Raw genomic sequence first — 20537 nt, forward strand, 5'->3', positions numbered from 1 at the left:
TGCTGTTGCAATGCTTAAACATAAACCAAATATAGTATCTCTTAGCAAAGTTGACAGAAATATAAATATTTAGGTAACCTTGCTGACACACTGTTGAGGAGGAAGACATGTTCCTACCTTGTACTTAGCAATTGTTAACAATGTGAAACATGTAACAACAAGTAAACATGCAGCAATCAAAATGTATCAAAGAATGTGAAAATAGATAGGCCTATTAAAATGCACATGAAGTTTAAAAAGGAATATTGACAATAACCCCTTTTGTTGAATTATAATTATTCTATTAAGAAAATATTGCAGATGTAATAATGAGTTAACATTTTACTGTTATAGGAGCTGGAATTTGGAATTTAGTTTAATTAATATGCATCTTATCTATAAAGTAATCCCTTGGCAGATATGCTGGCATACAAGAACAAAATCCATCTGAAATGAAGTGTTATACACATTTTAAATAGCATTAACTATTAAAAGTAGCTCCTAATATAGGCTACCTAAGTGCTGTACTTTCCACCATAATTTAAGCTCTGCTGAGTTCAACCAAAAACTACCAATGTGTATATCTAAATGTCTTTAATTTAGAGTTATGTACAAAAATAAAAACCCACAGACTTTCATATCTTACATTTACATCCAACTCATTGTAAACAGTGACGAATTCCACATCAATAGACGATGGCATATGTGCATTGGCTTTATCTCTTGTTAGCATACAGAGCATAGCTAGCTTTAGCTTGGGGCTAGCTTTAGAGATGATGGCTATTATAGGTATACATGTGTGATATTATTTGTTACAGAGCACTTCTGGGCAGTGAAAATAGTTATGTGGACTAGCTTTGGACATTAAATGCAACCTGTGCATGTCACTTCAAATAACAAAAGCTTACTGCATTCAAACACAGAGACACAAGTATAAGAAAAACAAACATTCAGTGCCAGGAAATGTCTTTGCATTTTTTTGTGCATCATCAAAAAAATATATAATTTTTCTTAGTAACTATGGCAACATCCACCAGTATAGTCTGAATAACAGGGGACTCCAGACGGAAGCGTAATATGAGGAGGATGGAGAGCCACTTCTGGAAGGCAGCTGTGTAATGTCTATCATCCTGTCAGGCTGAGCGTCCACCTCGCTGCTGATGGCTCGAGTGGTCAAGAGTCTGGCCCTCGAGGGACCGTAGTCCTTCCTCTCGACCGAGGGGGGCAAAGTGGGCAGTGTGCACGTCTCAATCCCAGATGAGCACCCAACGTCAAGCCAGCGAGTAAAAAGTTCTGACGTTAGTTTGAGGAGTTCTTCAGGAGGGGAAGATAATGTGGAGAAATGATCCAGGTCTGTTTCCTCATGGAATCTCTGGGACAATGAAACAAGACACAAATGAAGATCTATGAAGGAAGGTGAGATGCTTTTAAAGACACAAGTTTAGTTTAGTTTTGGTTTTTTGAATTTACCAAGGGCCATGGAAAACACAACTGTTGGCATCAAAGCTAATCAATATTCATGTTCCCTGGGCAGCAAGCTAACATTATGCAAACTATTAAAAACAACCCAAATGAGTTCCTTTCACAAACAATATGTTCGAACATAACAAAACTAATTTAACCCTGAATTAATGCACATTTGAAGCTCTTATTTAAGCTTTCTCTATCAGAAAGCAAGCACACATCAAATAAGCCCAGATGGCCCCTAATTTATTCAGCAACTTTCCGGACAGAGTGAAGCAAAGTATTTGGGTGAGATACACATGAAAATAATCCCTACCTCTGTATTTTTGTTCCTGTTTATAATTTTATCCAGTGTCTGCTTCAGATCGAGGATGAGGGAGTGATTTAGGTGCTCATCCCAGAGGTTTCTGAGGAGCACATGCCATGAGTCCAGGAGCACAACTGCAGCAGGGAACACACAGCACTGCAGAGAAATGGTACGACAACACGACAACCCTTAAAGATAAGTTAAGTGTTCAAAACACACACGTGACAAACCTGCACACAAACCAAATCCATTGCAGAGTATCTTTGAGGAAACACATTATATGCAAGCCCTCTCACATTAGCTGCAGAAGCTGAAGTTAATGTCCAAAATGTCTGATGATGGGCAAAACTAGAAATGATCTCAATATCCATTTACTGCGTGTCAAACCTCTCTTCCCCTGTTCATATCTGATAACACACTCACCGGATCAGTGTCACACAGCATGTTTCTTGTGTAGTGGTGCACGACATAGTAATCTTTTGGAAATACTCTCCGCTGGAAAGGAAAACATAAACAAAGAAAAAGATCAGAATAAACCCACGGATGATCAAATCATTTAACCAGTATACTGAAAAGAAAATATTTTACTTTATATTTAAATGACCTAATCAGACAACTTTGCAGGTCATCGGCTGACAGCTAAGAGCAGGTCATTCTCATTAAAATTGACGAGCTCTTTACCTTTCACTCCGGAAAGGAAATTTGGCAAGATAAAATAGAACAATAACATTACCACAGACTAGGGAGGATTATTGTCACCTGAGAAACATCACACCATCTACATTCAATGTAGGTTCTCAACTTACAAATCCAGTCGGATTCGAGTCAATGGTCGCTTTAATGTTTTTCACACCTTCCCAGTCAAAGTCACATCCACCACATTGGACAGTCAAGAGTGATAGCAACAGCAAAACTGTTCGAGGCATGAGTGAGAAGAAGAAGAGACAGAATGCTTTCGGTTAATTGATGGAAACTTTCTGTGGTCTTGTAGCTTTTTCACATTGCATACCTACTAAGAAACATTACATCACATCCTGCGTCAATTGGTTATTTCTGCAGAAAAAAACCCCATCACGAAACTTTGCCTGTGGTTGCAACAGCAAGAACACGAAGGAAATGCTTAAATGACAACACAAAAAAAAAAAAAATCTGTTTTCATTCAGCTTTTAAAGATCTTTTACTTTCTCGAACGATCTGTCACAGGATTCCCCACAGAGACTTTTCAAAGAAAGTTTGCAAAAAGCTTCGCCATGCACTAAACTTTGTTTCTCACCTGGCAGTGACATCCTTTTTATCTTTCTAAGAAGGGGCACTTCTCCATTTCTTCTTGTTGACAGCAATCACTCTGCAGACGGGGGTTACTGTGTCAGTCTGTGAAAGGCAAAGTTTCCTCCTCTGTCGTTTCTTGAGATCTTTGACACAAAGTGTGCTGCTGTGTCTCCTCTTTTCATAGCTTGATATTCAGTCTTCTTGTTGACATCCCTTTTTGCACTTCGTCCTCTTGAGTTCTTTTGGTACTTTCCACAAAAATGCCTCATTTATCCTCTCACGCCATCCTGCTCTCTTACTTTGGATTTTCCCACTTAAGCCTGAGAGGCTGCAGCCTTTTTCCTGTGAAAGCTTTTGTTGTTTTGTCCTTTTGTTTGTTCCTATATCTCTTTCCCTTTCCCCTTCTCTCTCACCACTGACCTAGAATCTTCCTGAACAGCCTAATTTGAATCGCCCCCCTCTCCCTCGCAGCTGGTCAATGGATAGAACGAGATAGACTCTGGCCTCCTCTTCCTCTCTATCTCTCCCTCTGGCCACTCTGTGTATCCTCACTCGGCTCAAAGTGAAAGTGCTGGGCTGGATTGCTTGTCTGCTCCCTTTAAGTCTCAGCCACTCCCACTACTACACGTTTTACCTCACTATACACTGACCCAACCCCCTCCCCCCCCCTTTGCTCCCCACATTCCCTCTTATTACCCCCAGCCCCCCTCCCTCCCTCCCCACTCCCTCCCAGCAAACCAGGCCCAAGGAGGCTTAGTCATGCAGTTGGAGCGTATGTTTTTCATTTGGACTCTCCCCCACACCTCTGCGCCCTCATATCCCCTTCTCTTTATCCATCCTGTTTAATGATCACATGATCTTTCTTTTACTTTTTTAAAAATACATCACATTCCTTAGCAAACAGGATTGCAACACCACATTGTCAGAACTTGCAAGTCATCCCATGTGTGACAGCTTTCTATTATCATTACTGTTAAAGTGGGCTGCAGAGGTGGGTGGTGTTGATTGTGATATCTAATATTGGTCACAGCTGTCATCAGATTTCCCCTCAGGTTATGTGAAGCCTCATTATATTTTTTTCCCTGTGAAGGGAGGTGTTAATTACTCAGGATGGGAAGGAAAGCAAAGTCGTTTCTTCAAGTCAAAGACAGATTGTTCTTCTACGTGTCCTTTTTTGAACACAAGCCAAAGGCAGCAAGACCATTTCCCAAAGTCCCCTCTGTGCTTTAGACGAAAAGGAAACTAGAGAGCAGCCGAAAGATGAACACTCTCAAGAGGCATCGTCATCTCGAAACCTCTTCACCTACTCTATATGTTTTAATGACAGTTATAAATACCCAGCCACCATGTCGTCTTCCTGTTTCATACATTGCTTGCATACTGGGGAGAGTAAATATGCAACTCGTTTGTGGTGCTGCTACAAATTATGTTGGTGCTTCTATTTGTGCAACTTGCAAAATGAAATCCAGATTTGAGTTACTTAGAAAACCATGGCAATAAAACAGTCAAATCTACGAGGACTCAGCAGCACACTAACAATGTAACGTTTTTATTACAAGAAAAGCTGGACTCAGAACTAAGAGTTAATTTGGAGCACAAAGTGAGCTTGAATTCCTTTTTTTTACTCATTCACTAAATAGGTATGGGTCAAGACAATAAAGCAGCCCCCCAACTTAAGCAAAGCCGTATGTTACAGAATTTTATTGACTAAAGTCTGCAAGCTTCAGCAAAGCAACAAGCTCAAATATCTTAGGTATGAAAAAAAACTCTGCTTTATAGTGGATCAGTGTGCGACTGACTAGCCCAAATCCTGCTGATGTGGTCGGCTGTACTGAAACGAGGCCTTGTTATACAACTGTGTTGTACATTTTAGGACAGAAGGAAACCTTAAAAAAAAAAAAGTGTTGTCTTACACCACTTGGGGCTTGTTGGCCGACAGCCACTCAAACAAGTGAGTGGAAGCTTATGTTGGAGAAATGTTGATCTGCTCCTCCAGTTCACTCCTTTCCCCTCTTTGTTCCTTTTGTTAACCACAAGATGGAGCCAAGTGTGGAATGTGAAAGGAGAATGAAGCCAGTGACTGTTCACGGTCATTTATTTTGTTTAAAAACATCAGCAAAAAAGAGTTTTAAAAAGTGCAAAGTCTGTTTAATAAGTTAAAGATACACATATTAGTCTTAAAGGCCGTCTGCAATAATTCCCTTTGACAAACACTGGCTGAATCTGAGCGGGAGAATAATCAGGTTATTAACAGAAGATTTCAAATTACTTGGAAAAAAAACAAAAAACAATAAATGAGCCAAAGCATTACTGACATCCATTCATGTTTCTCTTTCATTCTAAAAAAAAGTCCCAAATACATTAATCTAATCATGATCAAACAAATTCTGCTTTCATTTTCCCTTCTTTAGTAATTCCCCCCCCCCCTCTGTTCAACCCTTTTTCCCCTCACTACATTCTCCTTCTCTCTTTATCACTGGCTGGGGCTCCTTTCCCCTCCTCGCACGGCCGTCATGAGATGACTCTTGTAGGTTTTGCTGAGTCCGGTCATCCAGAACTTGAGTAGCCTGACGTTGTCCTCCTCACCCGGCCCCGTTGCCCCGAGGAGGGCCAAAACCTTCTGGGTGTCCTCCCTTCCCCGCCCGTCCACTTTGGAGAACTTGAACAGCACTTTGACCTTACTGAAAGGAAGAGAATCAGCTGTGAGGGGAGGAAATCTTGCAACAACCAGGATGGTTTTCTTTAAGAATTCACGAGTTGTACTTACTTCATCCACTCCTCCTTCAGACACAACAGGCAGTGAGACACGACATCCACAGACAAGTTCTCATTAGATAGGGCCACCTCGAGCTTGTTCAGTAATGTGGGACCTGAAAAAAGATAGTTTGAGAGATCACAATGGCCATACTTGTATTGTTTTAAATTAAATGTTTTTAAGCGTTTCCTGCTATCTTAAATATACAAAAGGTTAAGGTGCTGCTCAAAGCCAACAAACTCCACTGTTTCTCCTAGAACATGTCTACTGTGTTTGACTGTCAGGGTTTGATTGTTAGGGCTAACCCTGACAACTGAAGTCATCAACTCCAAGATTTGTTTTGTACCTAGAACCCTATAATATGGGGAACAATAAGCCCCGAGTGTAGAGTTAACTTTTTCTTAAAGTACGGTACTTTCAAATATTGGGTTATGTTTTTATCCATGGGCTTTATCCAAAATTGGCAAGCTGAACAGTTGAAATGGCAGTTGATTAGATAACATCTGTTTTTCAAATTAAACCAGATCTTGGGATCCTTGGTACAGGACATGTCTGGACATTTCCCTACTCTTCTGTTCTTACTTTGATAAAAAAAGAAATCTGGCTCACATTAAGGCCAACCCTACAGGTACGTGTGTTTTGATGCCTATTCAGAGTCAGATGATGATCAAAAATGTCTAAAATAAATCCTGGGATTAAAATGAAGAGAGACAGCACTGTGTTGGCAACAATAAGCATTCTTCACTTTTTGATTGTATGTGTTTATACCCGAGAAGTTGTATCAATTGAACAGGGGCTATTTGTAAACCACGGTCTGTGTGCTCACCTCTGTCTGTGGGCTGTGTGTTGGCACTGCTGATGCTAAACTGATAAAGAGAGGAGATGTCATCTTCACCTAGGGCTGAAGTCTGGCAGCTTCTCTCTGAACTGACATCCACCAGCACAGAAAACTCTGCAGGATTAAAAAAAAAAGGACAAACAAATTCGATATAATATGATGTGGAAGTACAAACACTCAACATGTAACAGCTACCTTTCAAAGTGTGAGTTCACAAACTGTCTTGTACCTGAGGAACTGACGTGTGCTGGAATGGGCACATCCGTGCTGAGACCCAGGAAGTTGCATTTGTAGGCCTCCTCATACTGAGCACTGTACGGCACAGAACGCACACAGCCCACTGGGAGCAAAGACTGGATGGAAGAAGGAGAGATTATCAGCAAAGAAAGCACTTTACTGGACCTGTTGACACACTGGACTGGGACTGGGATGCTTTATAAATTACGTTATTAGTAAGGCATTTGTTTTTTCTACATCGATGAGTCAAAATGTCAAAGGAAGTAAAAATATGTGCAATATAATGAACAATGTAAGTGTGAACAGTTAAAACCACAAAAAGATCAACAATATACAAAAGTGTTAGCAACATTACACTTAGCTTTTGGCAGTAAAACATAAATAATCATAAAATGTTACATGATCAAACAGTTACATGTTCTGTCTTGTTGGTGACTTCTGCATACAAAGTTGAGATGAGCATGTACAGGCAAAGTAAATGTCAAGCTTTGGAAGTGCACCATGAACAAAAACACAGGGTGCTCATAGTGAAGAGCTTTCAGAAAGTAAATAAAAACATTTTACTTGAGAAGTAACGAAAACTTAATGTGGCAACAAAAGCAAAGATACGGTTTCTATACGCATATAAATAAAGTACTTCTCAGCAGGGTTACCAGGTCTGTGTGACAAAACAAGCTCAATGGCCAATCAAAACAAGCCCAACAGCTACTAAAACCAGCCCAAAAACCAAATCAAAAATAAGCCCATAAAAGTCTCTGTCAAGGCTGTGTGCCAGTGCCAGGGCTGCGTCTGTGTGTGTGGGCTCAGCGGGAATGTGTGTCTGTGTATTTTGATGTGGGACATATTCCATGTGTTCTTGTTTGTTAATTTTTCCATTAACAAACATCTTTATTTGTTATAACGATTTTTATTAATAATTTACATCAATAATGTATATCAAAAATAGGTCCACTCAACCCCCAGACAAAAAAAACTACCCTTGGTAGCACCTAAAAAGTAGCCAAATTCCATGGGAAAACTGCAGACATGTCAAGCCTGCTTCTCAGCCTTGACAACATTAAAGCTCATGTGAGGAGTTTTTAGCCAGTTATGAAACAGACTGAAATTAATACTAATGTCTCTAGACGACGTTCAAAAGCAAACAAGATCATTAGCAACAACACTGATTATTTCTATATTTTTTTTATTAAAGCCTGAAACCGCTGCTAGGGAGTAGGTGTGTCTGCATGAAACCGCTAAAGAGCCTTTTTTGTTTCCACAGCAAAGAGTTTCAATGAGTGAAGCATTTGACTGTTCAAAGAAAGCAGGAGGCATTTTTTAGATAAAAAAAAAAAGGTAGAGGACAAGATCAGCTAAGAGATAAAAGGAAATGCTTTGTCCACGAGGTTACCAAAATCAACACAAACTGAAAGTTCCTCACAGGAGCTTTAAAGTGTTTTGTGTAAGGTGATTGTTCAGCATTAGAAGAGTGTTAAACTTCATTTATTTTAACCACCTATAAATCAAGTCTTAGCTAATAAAGTGTGACCACTTGTCCTTTTTCATGTTTACCCACAACATAACATGCTTCCTAACCAGACGGAGAGGGATTTAGGGTTAGTACCTTGAGCACTATGAAAGCTGATTGGATGAGCCCGGGGTCTGCTCCTCTCCATATGACCTGATTTCCCATGAGCACGTGCCACACAAGCTGACGAAACTCGGCCGCCCCGAGGACCTGCAGACCCAGTCAGACTGTGATGTACAACGGCTCACAGACACACAACATGAGCTAATATCAGAATGAGATGCAAGTTCTTAGTAATTCTTTTTAGTAATAGTTGAAATATGTTAAGTGGCAAAAAGCCATAAAGTCTTGTGTTTTTTATAATGATCTCACTAGGTGGAGGGTTTTTATTATCTCTATATCTATGTGTTTTCTGTTAACTTACATCCTTAGTTTAATACAATTGTGCAAAACACAAGATCAAAATGTACTAATCTTTACCTGTCTCAAATGCCTCAGTGACCAAAACTTGGGTCCTGGTAATTCATCCAATTTTCCATCATCACACAGGAAGTCGTGGGCCAGCTCGCTTTCTGACTGGATCCGTTGTGGCCTAGGGCCGCCTCCTTCTGCGCCCTCCCAGCAGCTCATTTCCTCCTCTTGCTCTGATGGAAAATGAGAAATGGCTTTAAAAAATAAAAACAACGATGACTGAATGCTGTCAGAATGTCGGGGAAGTCCACAGAAAGTTGTCATTACGAAAGATTGTCTTGATATCACACTCTGTTTACCGCCTGCACCATGTGATGCTATGAGTCCGCTATTTCCTAAACAAAGTCAGTGGTGTACATCTGACCTCTTTTTTACGACTTAGTCCAATCCCTGTCAGACCACAAAGACAGGCCACAACAGGTTTTAAACAAGTTGTTTGAAGTGGCTATTTTATTTGTACTGCTTGAATATTGCTTATTAAAAATGATTTTATCAGATCCTGTAATTCATGTGTATTTATTTATCCCTTTGTAACAGGGATTTGGTAAAGTGCAACAGAAACCAAACTGATTCCTCTACAATATTAACATGAGTGAACAGGAGATTAAAATTCCACAATCTAAGAGCTGTGTTGTACTGGGGCACGTCTCTGTAAATCTTTTAATCACTTTCTAAATCTTGAATAAAAATTGTGTAAACACTTTCTGGAAAGGCAGCGTCTGTGAATACAGTGGTATAGTGAATCACTGGTTTTCTGTCTCTCACTGACTGACCCAGTGAATCAGAATTTCACAGGAGACTTTTCAGACTGATGATAAATCTACGACACATTGTGCAAACACATGACATCCGATGATGTCAGCCATAAGGAGGCCAAAATATGCTGAAGTGTTACTCAGGTTACTGAAGCTAACAGTCAACTCAATTCAAGTCCATTCAAATCAATTCCATATGATTCCATTCAGACGCTTAACTGGGATGAAGTAAGAATGTTTGCCAAAAGCATAAAACTAATCAATGATCAACTAATAAGATCATGAGAACTTGATCTATGATATAAATATCACCATAGTGTGTGTTGCCTAGAAGGCTTGTATGTATGTGTGTGGGTCTGTGTGATGATCAGATTTGGGCAGCAATGCCCCGTCTGCCACCCCTAAAGCTATTTTTAGCTGCGTGAGGTCGCTAAGCTCCTACAAACCTTAATTAAGAGAGGTCAACTTGCAAAATACATTTGGCTTATATCACTTAAATTTGAACTTTATTGGAGGAGGAGCATTTCTGTCTCAGCCTCACCCGTTGAACCTTACAATTTATTCTTTCTTTTTTTGTTGGCATGATTTTTTGTTTCCTTTTTGGATTTCAAGTTTGGGGTCACTGAGCCCGTACTTGTTTAATATCTGTTTCTGCTTCCAGTCTTTGAATTTCGGGAGATATTGTGACCATTTATGATCTCTTTTAAGGGACAGAATATATGTTTTCTAGAGCCTGACTGATACTGTTTTGTTTTTAGAGGTAAAAAGAGCAGATTACAGTCATGAAAGCAGGTGTAAAATATGTTTTTAAGCTGGAAAGAAAAAAATAAATTTTCTGTGTTGATCGAGGACCATTTGAACACCAATATCACTTTGCAACTTTCTAACAAAAGAAAAACGATTCACAATGATAGACATTTATACTGGTATACTTGAAACCACCAGCTGCTCGGCTTCAAATGTCTGTGTCATGTGCAGTAGACAGTAGGGCGGCTCGATTATGGCAGAAATCATAATGATGATGATTTTGATTAATATAGAAATCACAATTATTAAACATGATTACTCAATGATTTGACATTATCATTCTGCAATAATCCTACTTACACACTCTTTACATTAATGTTCTGAACATTAAAAAAACAAGCAATCGAAAAAATATTAAAAGTTAAAAAATATAAATACTTAAAAACACATATATTATTAAAAAAAATAAAAAATTAACTATGTCTTTGAGTAACTAGTGAAGAACTCTTATGGCCAAAATAGAAATGTGTTATTTAGCAGCAGGATTGAACACTTAAATGGAAATTATACTGTATGTCACATTTTTTTTAGGCGCTGAGCACCACTAAATGTCTGATCCTAAAATAACCTCTAATTTTGACAACAGGTCATTGTATGTTTTTACCCTGTCACATGCTTGAACAGGTGTTAGCAGAGGTGGGAATCGCCCGAGGCCCCACGCTATATTATTACAATAGCTGAGTCACGATACGTTATTATTGCGAATTTAAACATTTTACGATATGCTGAGTGCAGAAATGTTTATTCAAATTGTGCAACCCCTTCAGCAATTAAAAAAAATTAAAAGAACAACTGCTATTAATATAATTGAAATATCAATACTTGGCGGCCATGAGACGATATAATATCGGCACACAAAATATCGCGATACTATACTGTGTCGATTATTCCCCCCACCTCTAGGCGTTAGTTTACCAAGGTTTGCATTACCTGTCTGTCTCTCTATGAGCACCAGTGTGTCCTCAGTGGGAGCCCCCTCCAGCAGCTTCTCTGTCAGACGACTTCCACAGGCCTTCAGCAACCTGGTGTCATTATGATAACACACATTAGCATTACATAGTGAGCTTTGGAAAAAGACAACTGCATGTATGTTATTGCAGGACTGCAGACAGTTTATCAGCTCACCAGCTAAAGGAGGAGTGCAGACTGGCCCAGAGGTTGGGATGCTGGGTTAAAGAGGTTAGTGATCTGGCTGCATTTCCACTCCTCTGATGAGGGAACACAGCAGGCGAGAAGACGCTGTTCATTCTCACTGCTCGCTGGGGACACACTCCTTGTTCACTGTCAAACACCTGATGGAGATCACAGGGACAAAACATTAAGTGATCCTTAATAAAAACATGCATAAAACTACAAAAAAAAAAAACATGTTTCTATTAAAGTAAGCTATATAAAGGCATGAATCATGTGTGTTCTCTACCTTGAGGGCTGTGCTTTGTAGGCTCTGTATGGTGAGTCTAAGGTGGCGTAACAGGAAGGGCCAGGAGTTGATGAGGTAGATTCTGTCCATTGCTACCATAACTATACTGTACCAGCGCTGGAAGCCCCTGGCCAGGCTGTCTTTGATAAAGAAGGTGTGTGAGAACACAAAACCGTGCTGCTCATCTCCAAAGAAAATGGGCCCTTCACGTCCAGGGCACACCTGATGAAGCAGAAAAACAGAAACAAAGGTAGAAGCTTTTGCTGCAACTAAAAATGAAAAAAAAAAAAAACCCAACAACAATAGGTTGCATTTATTTCATGCAATGAGATCTGTGACTCCAACACAATACATGAAGACGTACGTCACTGTTTACCTCACAGCTGAGGCTGCGTACGCACGCCTGCCGGACCACACTGAAAAGCTGCGGCTGTCTGGGATGCTGGTGGCTCAGGAAACGTATTCCTGTTTCATCATCTATGCTCACAAAGCCTGGGTGAGATGCAGGCAGAGATCGGCATCCCTACGGGGCAAAACGAGGAGGCAAACTCAATTATAAACAGATAAGACAATACTCTTCTGGATAATAAAAAGTTTCAATGTTGAAGATGGGTTTAGAGAACGGTTTCTGATGACTTCACATTAAGTTGACATGCCATCCTCCACTCACATCACACATCTCTCCTCTCTGGGTGGCTGAGCTGTTAGCCCTCATAGTAAGCCCTTCGCCTTCCCGGTCACCATCTCGGTCCCTGTCCCCAGGCACAGGGACACCTGTCTGGGATGAAGGAGATGGGGATGGAGGATGCAGTGCCTCCGTGCAAAACAATGTCCGAGGGCCATGGAGCTCACAGAAATGACAGAGAGCGACAAGAGCGTTCATCTGGAGAAACAAACAACAAGTTAATCCCTGTTTGCTGTGCTGAATGCTGCAGGTTGACTCAGACACGGACAGTAACAAGCAGTGCATTACACAGTGTTTATTACATTTACAGCATTTTATATATTGTATAAGTTATTCTTACCTTCAGCACTGAGCCAAGTTCAACAAATGACTGGTACTCAAGGCTACTTCACAAAGTGGCATTCATTTGCCGCAACATACAAACAGTCTTTACATAAATAGCAGCATAAAAAAATAAGGATTCAAAACAAACTCGATTCTTGATATAGTCCGTTTTTTCAGAAATACATAATTCTCAGCGAGTCTGAATTGGGTTTTCTACACTTTTCCTTGATCTATTTTCCATCCGTGCAGCTGCTTGCCGACAATAACACCGCGTGTCACATGACGTGAGTCACGCGCTTGAGCTGAAATGACGCATGGTAGTGGACGACGTCTCCTTTCCTCAAACTTTGACCCTTAACTCAGAAATATACGGCGTATTGTTTAATAAATAAATAAATAAATAAAATAAAAATAAAAACACGAAAACCAGTCATCAACTCGTTCATTTTCTCGAACGAGTGCTTTCTTAAATATAACCAGGAAGGTAAAATACTAAACTCAAATAGAAAACTTCATTACCCAGGGTTCCCCACGTGACAACAAACTCTGGGTCAAAGGTTGATTTAAAGCGAGCCTTGTTTACTTCTCTGGTTGGTGTGCTGAATATATGATAAATATTTTCCAAATAAGTGTTAAAGCCGTTTTTAAGTAGGTGATTTATTTTAGTGTTTGAAATCCAAAAGGTTTGCAATATTTAAAAATAACCCTCTTAACAAACCACTTCCGTATTAGCTGAAGTGATATGAACTCAATTTTCCTGTTTGAGGAGTGTCCGGTCATTATTTGTCTTTGTGTCAGTTCAAAGCTAAGGGTTTAGAGGCAAACACTGCAGTGACACAGCAAACTTTATTAGACTTCGGTATGGCATCGGAGGACGGATTGGAAATGCCCCCGGCTCAAGCAGCGGATCAGAGGGATGGTGGGGCAGTCACAGAGCACGTGGGCGTCCCATCTGACTCTACCCCCAATTCCTCCGCAGGTAAATCAGCCTATTTCTGTTTGAATGATAATCGGTATCTGTTTTGGTTCTCCAAAGACGTTTAATTTCGTTTAATAATTAATATGATGAGTCCATATAAAGTAGCCTATCATTGAAGAGGCTGTTATTTAGTTTTGTTATCTACTTTATGGGAATGCTTTGAAGTCATATCACTGGGATTTGTCTGAATCTTTTCTTTGTCGTTGTCGCCTCCGTCTGTGACTCATTTCCGTGTTAGTGTGAGCATATGAGTTCTGGTAACTTTTATCTTATTATGTGGCTGAGCTGAAGCTGAAGGGGGATCTCCAACATGCAAGTTGACCACTTTAAGTCTGCCATCCTTTAACACTTCATGCTGGGCGGCTGTGCTGGATAAGTCTCCATAGTTGGGAAGTGAGTCATGACCTTCAGAAGACTTACGCCTATCTGACTGAATCTACATCTACTTGTTTTGCTGGGCTCAAATCCAGATAAACTTTCAGAGGAAATTCTTAATTATTACTTTACCCAATTATTTGCTCTGAGATATGATGCCTGGAGACATGTTGCTCATGTTTTCCTGTGCCCCGTATCAACTTGTGCAAGCCGGTGCTCTCCCAGTGGGAAGGGAGATAAGGCAGCAAATAATTGAAGGATCATGGTCATGGTCTTTGATCATGAATCACTTCCAGTTCTGCTATCTGGAAACGGCATTACAGGGCTGGTGGTATGTGTTCAACTTTACAGACAACCGCATCCCAACTAACTTGGCTGACATTTGAGTCCCTATGGAGAAAGTCATTCCCACCTGTTACAGGGTTTATACTCCCGTGAAGTGTAATGGAGAGGAAGTCAAAGATTGTACATATTTGTTATTCCCAGAGTCAGCGTCCTCTTGGGAGTTATTCAGCACTATATCAACAATTTTGATTGCAGTATCAGACCTGGTTAATATAAAAATCACCAAAGAATATTTTTTGAGTTTTTCTGGCATTCTGAGTTTTAGCAATATCCATCCAATAAGGCGATGGTCTTCATTATTTAGTGTATTTTTCAGACATTACATACATTCGCATTTTATAAACATTAATGTGACTAAGTCAGAATTATCTATACGAGTCAATTTCAGGATACTACAGTAAGTTATACTAAGTACAACACATACATTGGCAGAAAAGAAGCAAAGAATGTCAACAGCATGCTGTTTACATTTCTCAAAATACCAATTATAATTTATCATTGCCCAATTAAGACACAGAGGATACACAGATAATATTCAGGTTTAAGGTGCAATATGAATTGAAATGTTTAACTCCTATTTTTATTTTCATTTTAACCTGGCTTGCTTAGTTGAAGTGAGCACTCTGTTCAGAAACAACCTGCCAGAGAGACGTGAGTACTGTCAGTGTCTGATGTAAACTGGCCTGTGTTCCTGTGGAGGCTTTTTGAACCTGTAGTCCTTTATCAGAAAGAAACCTCATAAGGGGGTGCTCTTAGTCTAGTGGTTAATGTGTGCAATCCATGTCCAGGCTGCAGTGCTCTAAGCCAGCAGCCCGGGGTTTGATTCCGACCTGTGGCTCCTTTCCCACATGTCATTCTGTCCCTGATTTCCAACTCTTTCCACTGTCCTATCTCTACAATAAAGGCATTAAAAAAGAAAACTGGAAAATAATTAAGTGGCAGGCATCACAAATATTTATTCACCTGTTGAATGACCATATAAAAAGCCATTTCTCTGTTTCTTTGATGTAATTGAAATCCAGTTTTATTAAGTGTTTACATTGTACTTTAATTAAACATCTGCCTTGCTCACTTTCAATCTTTCTCTTTCAGCCACAGAGTCAGCAGGACAGAATCCGAGTGATGTTGATGTGTGTCGCTTTTTCCTGATGGGAAAGTGTCACTTTGGACACAGATGTCGTATGTCTCACAGGTCTGCTCACCTTATCTTGTTCAGCAAACTCACCAACAGGATGTAGAGTAACTTCAAATTTCTTAGTTAGATTCTTAAAGTGTGCGTAACTTCTAAATAGTAAAAGCGACATTAAATGAGTTTGCAAATAACTCTTGCACTCTCAAAGAAGTCGTCCTTGATGTTAAAGGTTGGCTTCATTTTTTTTTTTAGCTTATCCTTAAAAAGTATACTTTGGAATTTATAGAATGTACATCTAAATCTTGTTTGTGGCTGCAAGTGGAAAAAATACATAATCCTCATTCTGAATTAAAATGAGTTTCAGGGGCAAAAAAAAAAAGGCTGTTTCAGCCGCAGTAACTGTGTCATTGTACATGTGAGCCTGTGAGTATTGATTACACATAGATTTTAAAAAGAGAACCCATCCATAAACTCCATATTAAGTTGTATCTGATACTGATGTCCTCTAAAGTGTCTTTTCATCTTCCACTTAATGCTTTTGTAATAGCTGAATCAGTTGAGAGGTTGAAATCCATTGCAGCAAAACTATTAGCATTCAATTAGTGCCCTGAATATGTTTTCCTTTTTGCTTATTTTCTTCTGGTTTTGGGAAAAGTATCTTTAAGAAAAATGGCTAAGTATATTGTGTGACTTTATTCTAGTTGATCTCATTAATTGTTTATATTACTCACCAGACAGACAAGGTCTATGTCTAACTTTAGCCATATTGGCTAAATCTAAATTTAGCCATAACGAAATACAGATGCTGCACATAGTTCATTACTGTTACATGAATCAGTGTTAAACTGGATTAAGACTTGTCTGATGTTTTTCCATTTGTTTTATGTATTTTAACATATTTTCATTTTCTCAGTGTCCCCTCATTAGATGATTCAGGGGCTGCCGCTCCTGACCAGGATGACAAACCAGACCAAGAAAAAGCAGAGAAACACAAGCAGAGAGTGAACAAACCAAAAAAGGCCACATATGAGGCAAAAGGTCGGCTCATGTCTTGTCTTATGTCATGTGCTAATGACATCACACTGTCACGCCGCCAGTCAGACTTTATTTGATCATGACTCACTTTTTCCCCACATTAATCTGTCAAAAACATTTTTCATATAATCCTCACACAGAAGTGAACAAAAAGCCTCGTATGCGTACAGCAGATGACGTTATTTCCCGGATCCTTTGGGACCCCACAGTGGATGCATCAGAGTTTGTGGTTGGGTATGTGGATCGCTTCCTGGGTGTGCTGGAGCGTCCCTTCTGTGACTTCAACTGGGACACCAATCCCTGTGACTGTGATTACACTACTGAGCTGGCCCTCCCCAGACACAGGATCCAGTACTTCACCTACAGAGGGTACCGTGTGTGGGATCGCCACACACGGACTGACAGGGTGTTTGGATCCACCGGTCAATCTCTGGCTCCCCCCTTTGGAGGGGACGAGGAAGTAAAGGGTAAAAGAAGACCCATTTATGCTAAAATTCAGAACATTTGCAAAGAGCCAGTACACATTAAAGAGTGTACCCTGATGAAATATAACCATTTGTTTTACTAGAAATTAACACAGAAAACCAGGAAGAACAACAAGAGCTCCTCAAAACAACAGAAGAGCAGCCACATGCTGCCTGTGGGCAGGAAGAGAGTGAAACAGATGAGTGTATTCATACCGAGGACACACATCTGGAAGAGGAGAAGCAGAGGGAGATGAATATTTACACCGCTGACTCAACAGCAGAAGCATCTCCTCAGTGTCGAAAAGACACTTCTCAAAAACAACAGGAAACACAAGGAGCATGTGTTACGGAGGAGGCTGATAAAAGGTCTGCATGTTCATTTATACATTTACTTAAACTGATAGACAACAACAGCTGCAGAGAACACAATATAGTTTTTTAAGTGCCTACATGTTCTTCTCACTGTTTGTTATAAGCAGCTGTTATAAGGACTCTGTTATTTAACAGCGCTTTTAGTTTAGTGAAGTTTTTTTTGTTGATAATCTCTTAAGAGATAAGTTATTTTCTAAAACATTTGTGATGCGCCACGTTGCCTTAAATGAAACTAAACTGAAAATCTTAAGCTGAGCTGAATTCAAAGAGGCGTGTGAAAATGGTCAATTGATGAATAGTTACATCACTAACTGAATCCATTGGCTCCTGTTGTGTGATTCATGTGCAACTGTAACTGTACAGCTTCATTCTTTAGTGAATGTTACAACAAACCACAATCACCCAGTATCTGCTTAACCTGCAAAACCCAGGACAGTGCATCTACACCCATAGTATACAGGCTGTTTTAAGTGTAAGTGATTAGACATATATAACAATACTTACAAAACATGCATAACTGAAATACTGATTACTGAGTAAAACAAGGACTTTTTCAACTAAGTTCTTAAGTCATAACATTTTATCTATTTTCTAAACATTTAAATGTTTTTCGTTAGGACTTGCACCAAAATGTTTGTTGTCTGACATTGGAATCAACCTTCCTCTTTTCCCACTTCAGTGATTTAACTCAGCTGTTTTGATTTTAGTCCTGAGACTTCCACAGACCAAAGTTCCTCATCCCTGGAAGGAGAAAGTGTAAAAGAGGAGGCAAAGGAAGAGGCTTCGGCAGAATGGCCAGAGAGCTGGGAAGGAAAGGACGATACCTCGGTGGGTAGACTAATGACTGTCAGCAATGCGATTTTTGTTTAGCTCATGTTTAACAAGCCGATTCAACATGTGTTCGCGCTCTTTTCAACACAGAGTCATCTTGAAGCTCTCAACATCAACCAGAATCCATCAGCACCTCTGGAGCAGAGGGAGGAGAAGCGTGGTGGTCGCCCCCCTAAAAAACAACCCACACACTTCATCACCTTCAGAGCCAACACTCCCGCTGTCCTCTCCGGTTTCCAGCAGCTGCAGGACGAGATGACCTCCCTCCTCCCCTCCTCTGCTTCTCACTGGCAGATCGCCTCCAGCCTCCATGTCACCATGTGCCTGCTGGTGCTGCCCGGCCCTGCTGAGGTGGCCGCTGCCGGGGAAATCCTCCGACAGTTTGCTCATCTGGATCGTAACCCTCCCGTTGCTCTGACCTTTCCCGTGAAGCTGAAACACTTCAACGGGAGGGTGCTGTACCTGAGCCCCCAGCCTCAGCTCCTCCTCCAGCAGCTTAACAGCGGCATGCAGGAGGCCTACAGGAAGGAGGGCCTGCTCCACAGGGACTCCTTCAACCCACGCTACCACCTCACACTGGCCAAGGTAGACAAAAAGGAAGGGGAGAGGATTTTTGAAACGGTGGGGGACCTGAAAGTGGGGAAGGGGTTAAACTTTGGTCGTCTGCCAATAAACACCTTACACCTATGTGCCATGGGTGGCCCCAAAGTAGACGGTTTTTATGAGACAGTGTGCACAGTAAATCTTAGATGATAGAGGAGTTGACTTTATTTACATGCACACACTACCTCCATGTACAGTAATACTGGAGATACATGGATGGGTGCAACACCTCTGACAATTGCACTGGTCATGTGGCCTTATACAACCAAATCTGGTGTCTGTGCTTTAAATTTTGAATTTGATAAAAAAAAATGTTTTTTACCAGAAGCACTTTAATAAAGGGGTAGAAATTAGAAGGAAGGCCTGAAGGAAGAAAAAACTAACTTGATGCAGTGTCGCAAAACGACAAAAAGCACCGTGCAATAATAAAACTTCACTTTAGTTACATGTAAAAGGTTACACTACTTCTGTTTAAGTTAAATTAAAAATACCAGATCTGAAAAAAATGCATGTATTTTTAATACATATCTTATTTACATCAATTAGCGACATTTACTTGTTTTAGAATATTTCTAGATGAAATCTCTGCTGCACAGAGGCTTTATTGTTTTTGCTCGTTTTCAACTCTATTTGGGCCTTATCAGAAATGCTTTCTTATCAAAAACATTTCAGAATTAGACCGTATGTGATCAATTTTTTTTTTTCAATTTTTCAATACACAGAATAACCAATTGCAACTAATTTATGAATGTAAATTTATGAATATTTTAATTTGAGCAAGATGCAAACAATGTATTTGCTCTAGCTTCTCAATTTTAAGGAAATGCACATTGTTTTTAATTTTTTTACTATCTTCTTAAATGTAATGGACCAAATGTAATGTATTTCTTCATCACAATCCACGTTAGTTGCAGAATTAGTCGAATTGCAACCTCTAGCATAAGCCCTGAGAAACAGTAAAACATCGCCAGCTGTTCATTTGTAGGTAGGTCAGATCTGGAGTCACACACTAATAGATGGTTGTAAAGGATGTTTCATCATCTTTGAGACTTGATTCTCACTGAAAATGCAGCGCAGACTTCCAACTTTCTCATAAAATAGAAGCCCCTGAGTTGAATGTAAATAGTTTCCCTCCTTTATGTTATGGTGCAACAAACTAGGTGTACGCTGAATGCAGGCATACTTCACTTTGATATCTACGTTTTTTACTGCTGCACAGACAGGACGTATGCACTCGTTGTTAAGGCTTATGAGCCACACATAGATCGTTTATGAGGGGAAAAGATTACATTTTCTTGACGGCCATGAATTAATCAAAGTGCTTGTAATCTGGAGCTCTTAATGCCTCGATTTATACAGCCTGTTTTCTATGAATATTGTATGCACTGTTTTCAACAGAAGCCTTTGTATGATTTTCAATGAATGATACAGACTCGATTGTAAAGTTCATTAAATATAAAACTGGCTGTTTAAAATCCTGTGTGTTGTGATGTTTTATCAAAGCAGTGATGGATGTCCTGGATGAGTTACTGTTACTGTTGTTGTGATATTAAGACACACGGAGGAACAACTCTTGCATA

General features: G+C 39.9%; 3 protein-coding genes across 5 annotated transcripts; 1 reads left to right on the forward strand and 2 right to left on the reverse strand.

Moving 5' to 3' along the window:
- Window positions 1–558: 558 nt before the first annotated feature.
- zgc:174888 (uncharacterized protein LOC558116 homolog) lies at window positions 559–3590 on the reverse strand. The gene is made up of 5 exons (XM_020646704.3): window positions 3024–3590; window positions 2557–2663; window positions 2174–2245; window positions 1760–1906; window positions 559–1351 (listed from the first exon to the last, which is right to left on the reverse strand). The coding sequence occupies exons 1-5, from the start codon at window positions 3034–3036 to the stop codon at window positions 998–1000; spliced, it is 693 nt and encodes a 230-aa protein (XP_020502360.1). The 5' UTR covers window positions 3037–3590; the 3' UTR covers window positions 559–997.
- A 1506-nt stretch (window positions 3591–5096) lies between these two features.
- On the reverse strand, window positions 5097–13111 carry flcn (folliculin). Of its 2 annotated transcripts, none has more exons than XM_020646687.3 (12): window positions 12835–13111; window positions 12480–12692; window positions 12186–12332; window positions 11810–12031; window positions 11515–11681; window positions 11320–11411; window positions 8837–9000; window positions 8453–8566; window positions 6842–6965; window positions 6601–6726; window positions 5787–5889; window positions 5097–5700 (listed from the first exon to the last, which is right to left on the reverse strand). In XM_020646687.3, exons 2-12 carry the CDS (start codon window positions 12690–12692, stop codon window positions 5493–5495), a joined length of 1680 nt encoding a protein of 559 aa, XP_020502343.1. In that variant the 5' UTR covers window positions 12835–13111; the 3' UTR covers window positions 5097–5492. The 2 variants fall into 2 exon arrangements, with proteins under 2 accessions (XP_020502343.1, XP_020502342.1); XM_020646686.3 differs by having other exon boundaries at window positions 12174–12332.
- A 261-nt stretch (window positions 13112–13372) lies between these two features.
- On the forward strand, window positions 13373–20432 carry leng9 (leukocyte receptor cluster (LRC) member 9). Of its 2 annotated transcripts, none has more exons than XM_020646778.3 (7): window positions 13373–13797; window positions 15610–15709; window positions 16563–16687; window positions 16825–17151; window positions 17253–17517; window positions 18231–18351; window positions 18445–20432. In XM_020646778.3, the coding sequence occupies exons 1-7, from the start codon at window positions 13680–13682 to the stop codon at window positions 19105–19107; spliced, it is 1719 nt and encodes a 572-aa protein (XP_020502434.1). In that variant the 5' UTR covers window positions 13373–13679; the 3' UTR covers window positions 19108–20432. The 2 variants fall into 2 exon arrangements, with proteins under 2 accessions (XP_020502434.1, XP_020502436.1); XM_020646780.3 differs by lacking the exon at window positions 13373–13797 and adding an exon at window positions 13808–14190.
- The last annotated feature ends 105 nt before the right edge of the window (window positions 20433–20537 follow it).

This window comes from Labrus bergylta, chromosome 8 (assembly GCF_963930695.1).
Source record: "Labrus bergylta chromosome 8, fLabBer1.1, whole genome shotgun sequence".
Lineage (NCBI taxonomy): Eukaryota > Metazoa > Chordata > Actinopteri > Labriformes > Labridae > Labrus > Labrus bergylta.

Coding starts and splice junctions, on each gene's coding strand:
- zgc:174888 (XM_020646704.3), bottom strand. Junction 2,246..2,556: donor ACTCGAATCCGACTGGATTT/GTAAGTTGAGAA, acceptor TTTCCTTTCCAG/CGGAGAGTATTTCCAAAAGA. Junction 1,352..1,759: donor ACAGGAACAAAAATACAGAG/GTAGGGATTATT, acceptor TCATTGTCCCAG/AGATTCCATGAGGAAACAGA.
- flcn (XM_020646686.3), bottom strand. CDS start 12,692: ATGAACGCTCTTGTCGCTCTCTGTCATTTCTGTGAGCTCCATGGCCCT. Junction 6,966..8,452: donor CAGCTTTCATAGTGCTCAAG/GTACTAACCCTA, acceptor TCTTCCATCCAG/TCTTTGCTCCCAGTGGGCTG. Junction 6,727..6,841: donor AGCACACGTCAGTTCCTCAG/GTACAAGACAGT, acceptor TTAATCCTGCAG/AGTTTTCTGTGCTGGTGGAT.
- leng9 (XM_020646778.3), top strand. CDS start 13,680: ATGGCATCGGAGGACGGATTGGAAATGCCCCCGGCTCAAGCAGCGGAT. Junction 13,798..15,609: donor TACCCCCAATTCCTCCGCAG/GTAAATCAGCCT, acceptor TTTCTCTTTCAG/CCACAGAGTCAGCAGGACAG. Junction 18,352..18,444: donor AAGGAAAGGACGATACCTCG/GTGGGTAGACTA, acceptor TTTTCAACACAG/AGTCATCTTGAAGCTCTCAA.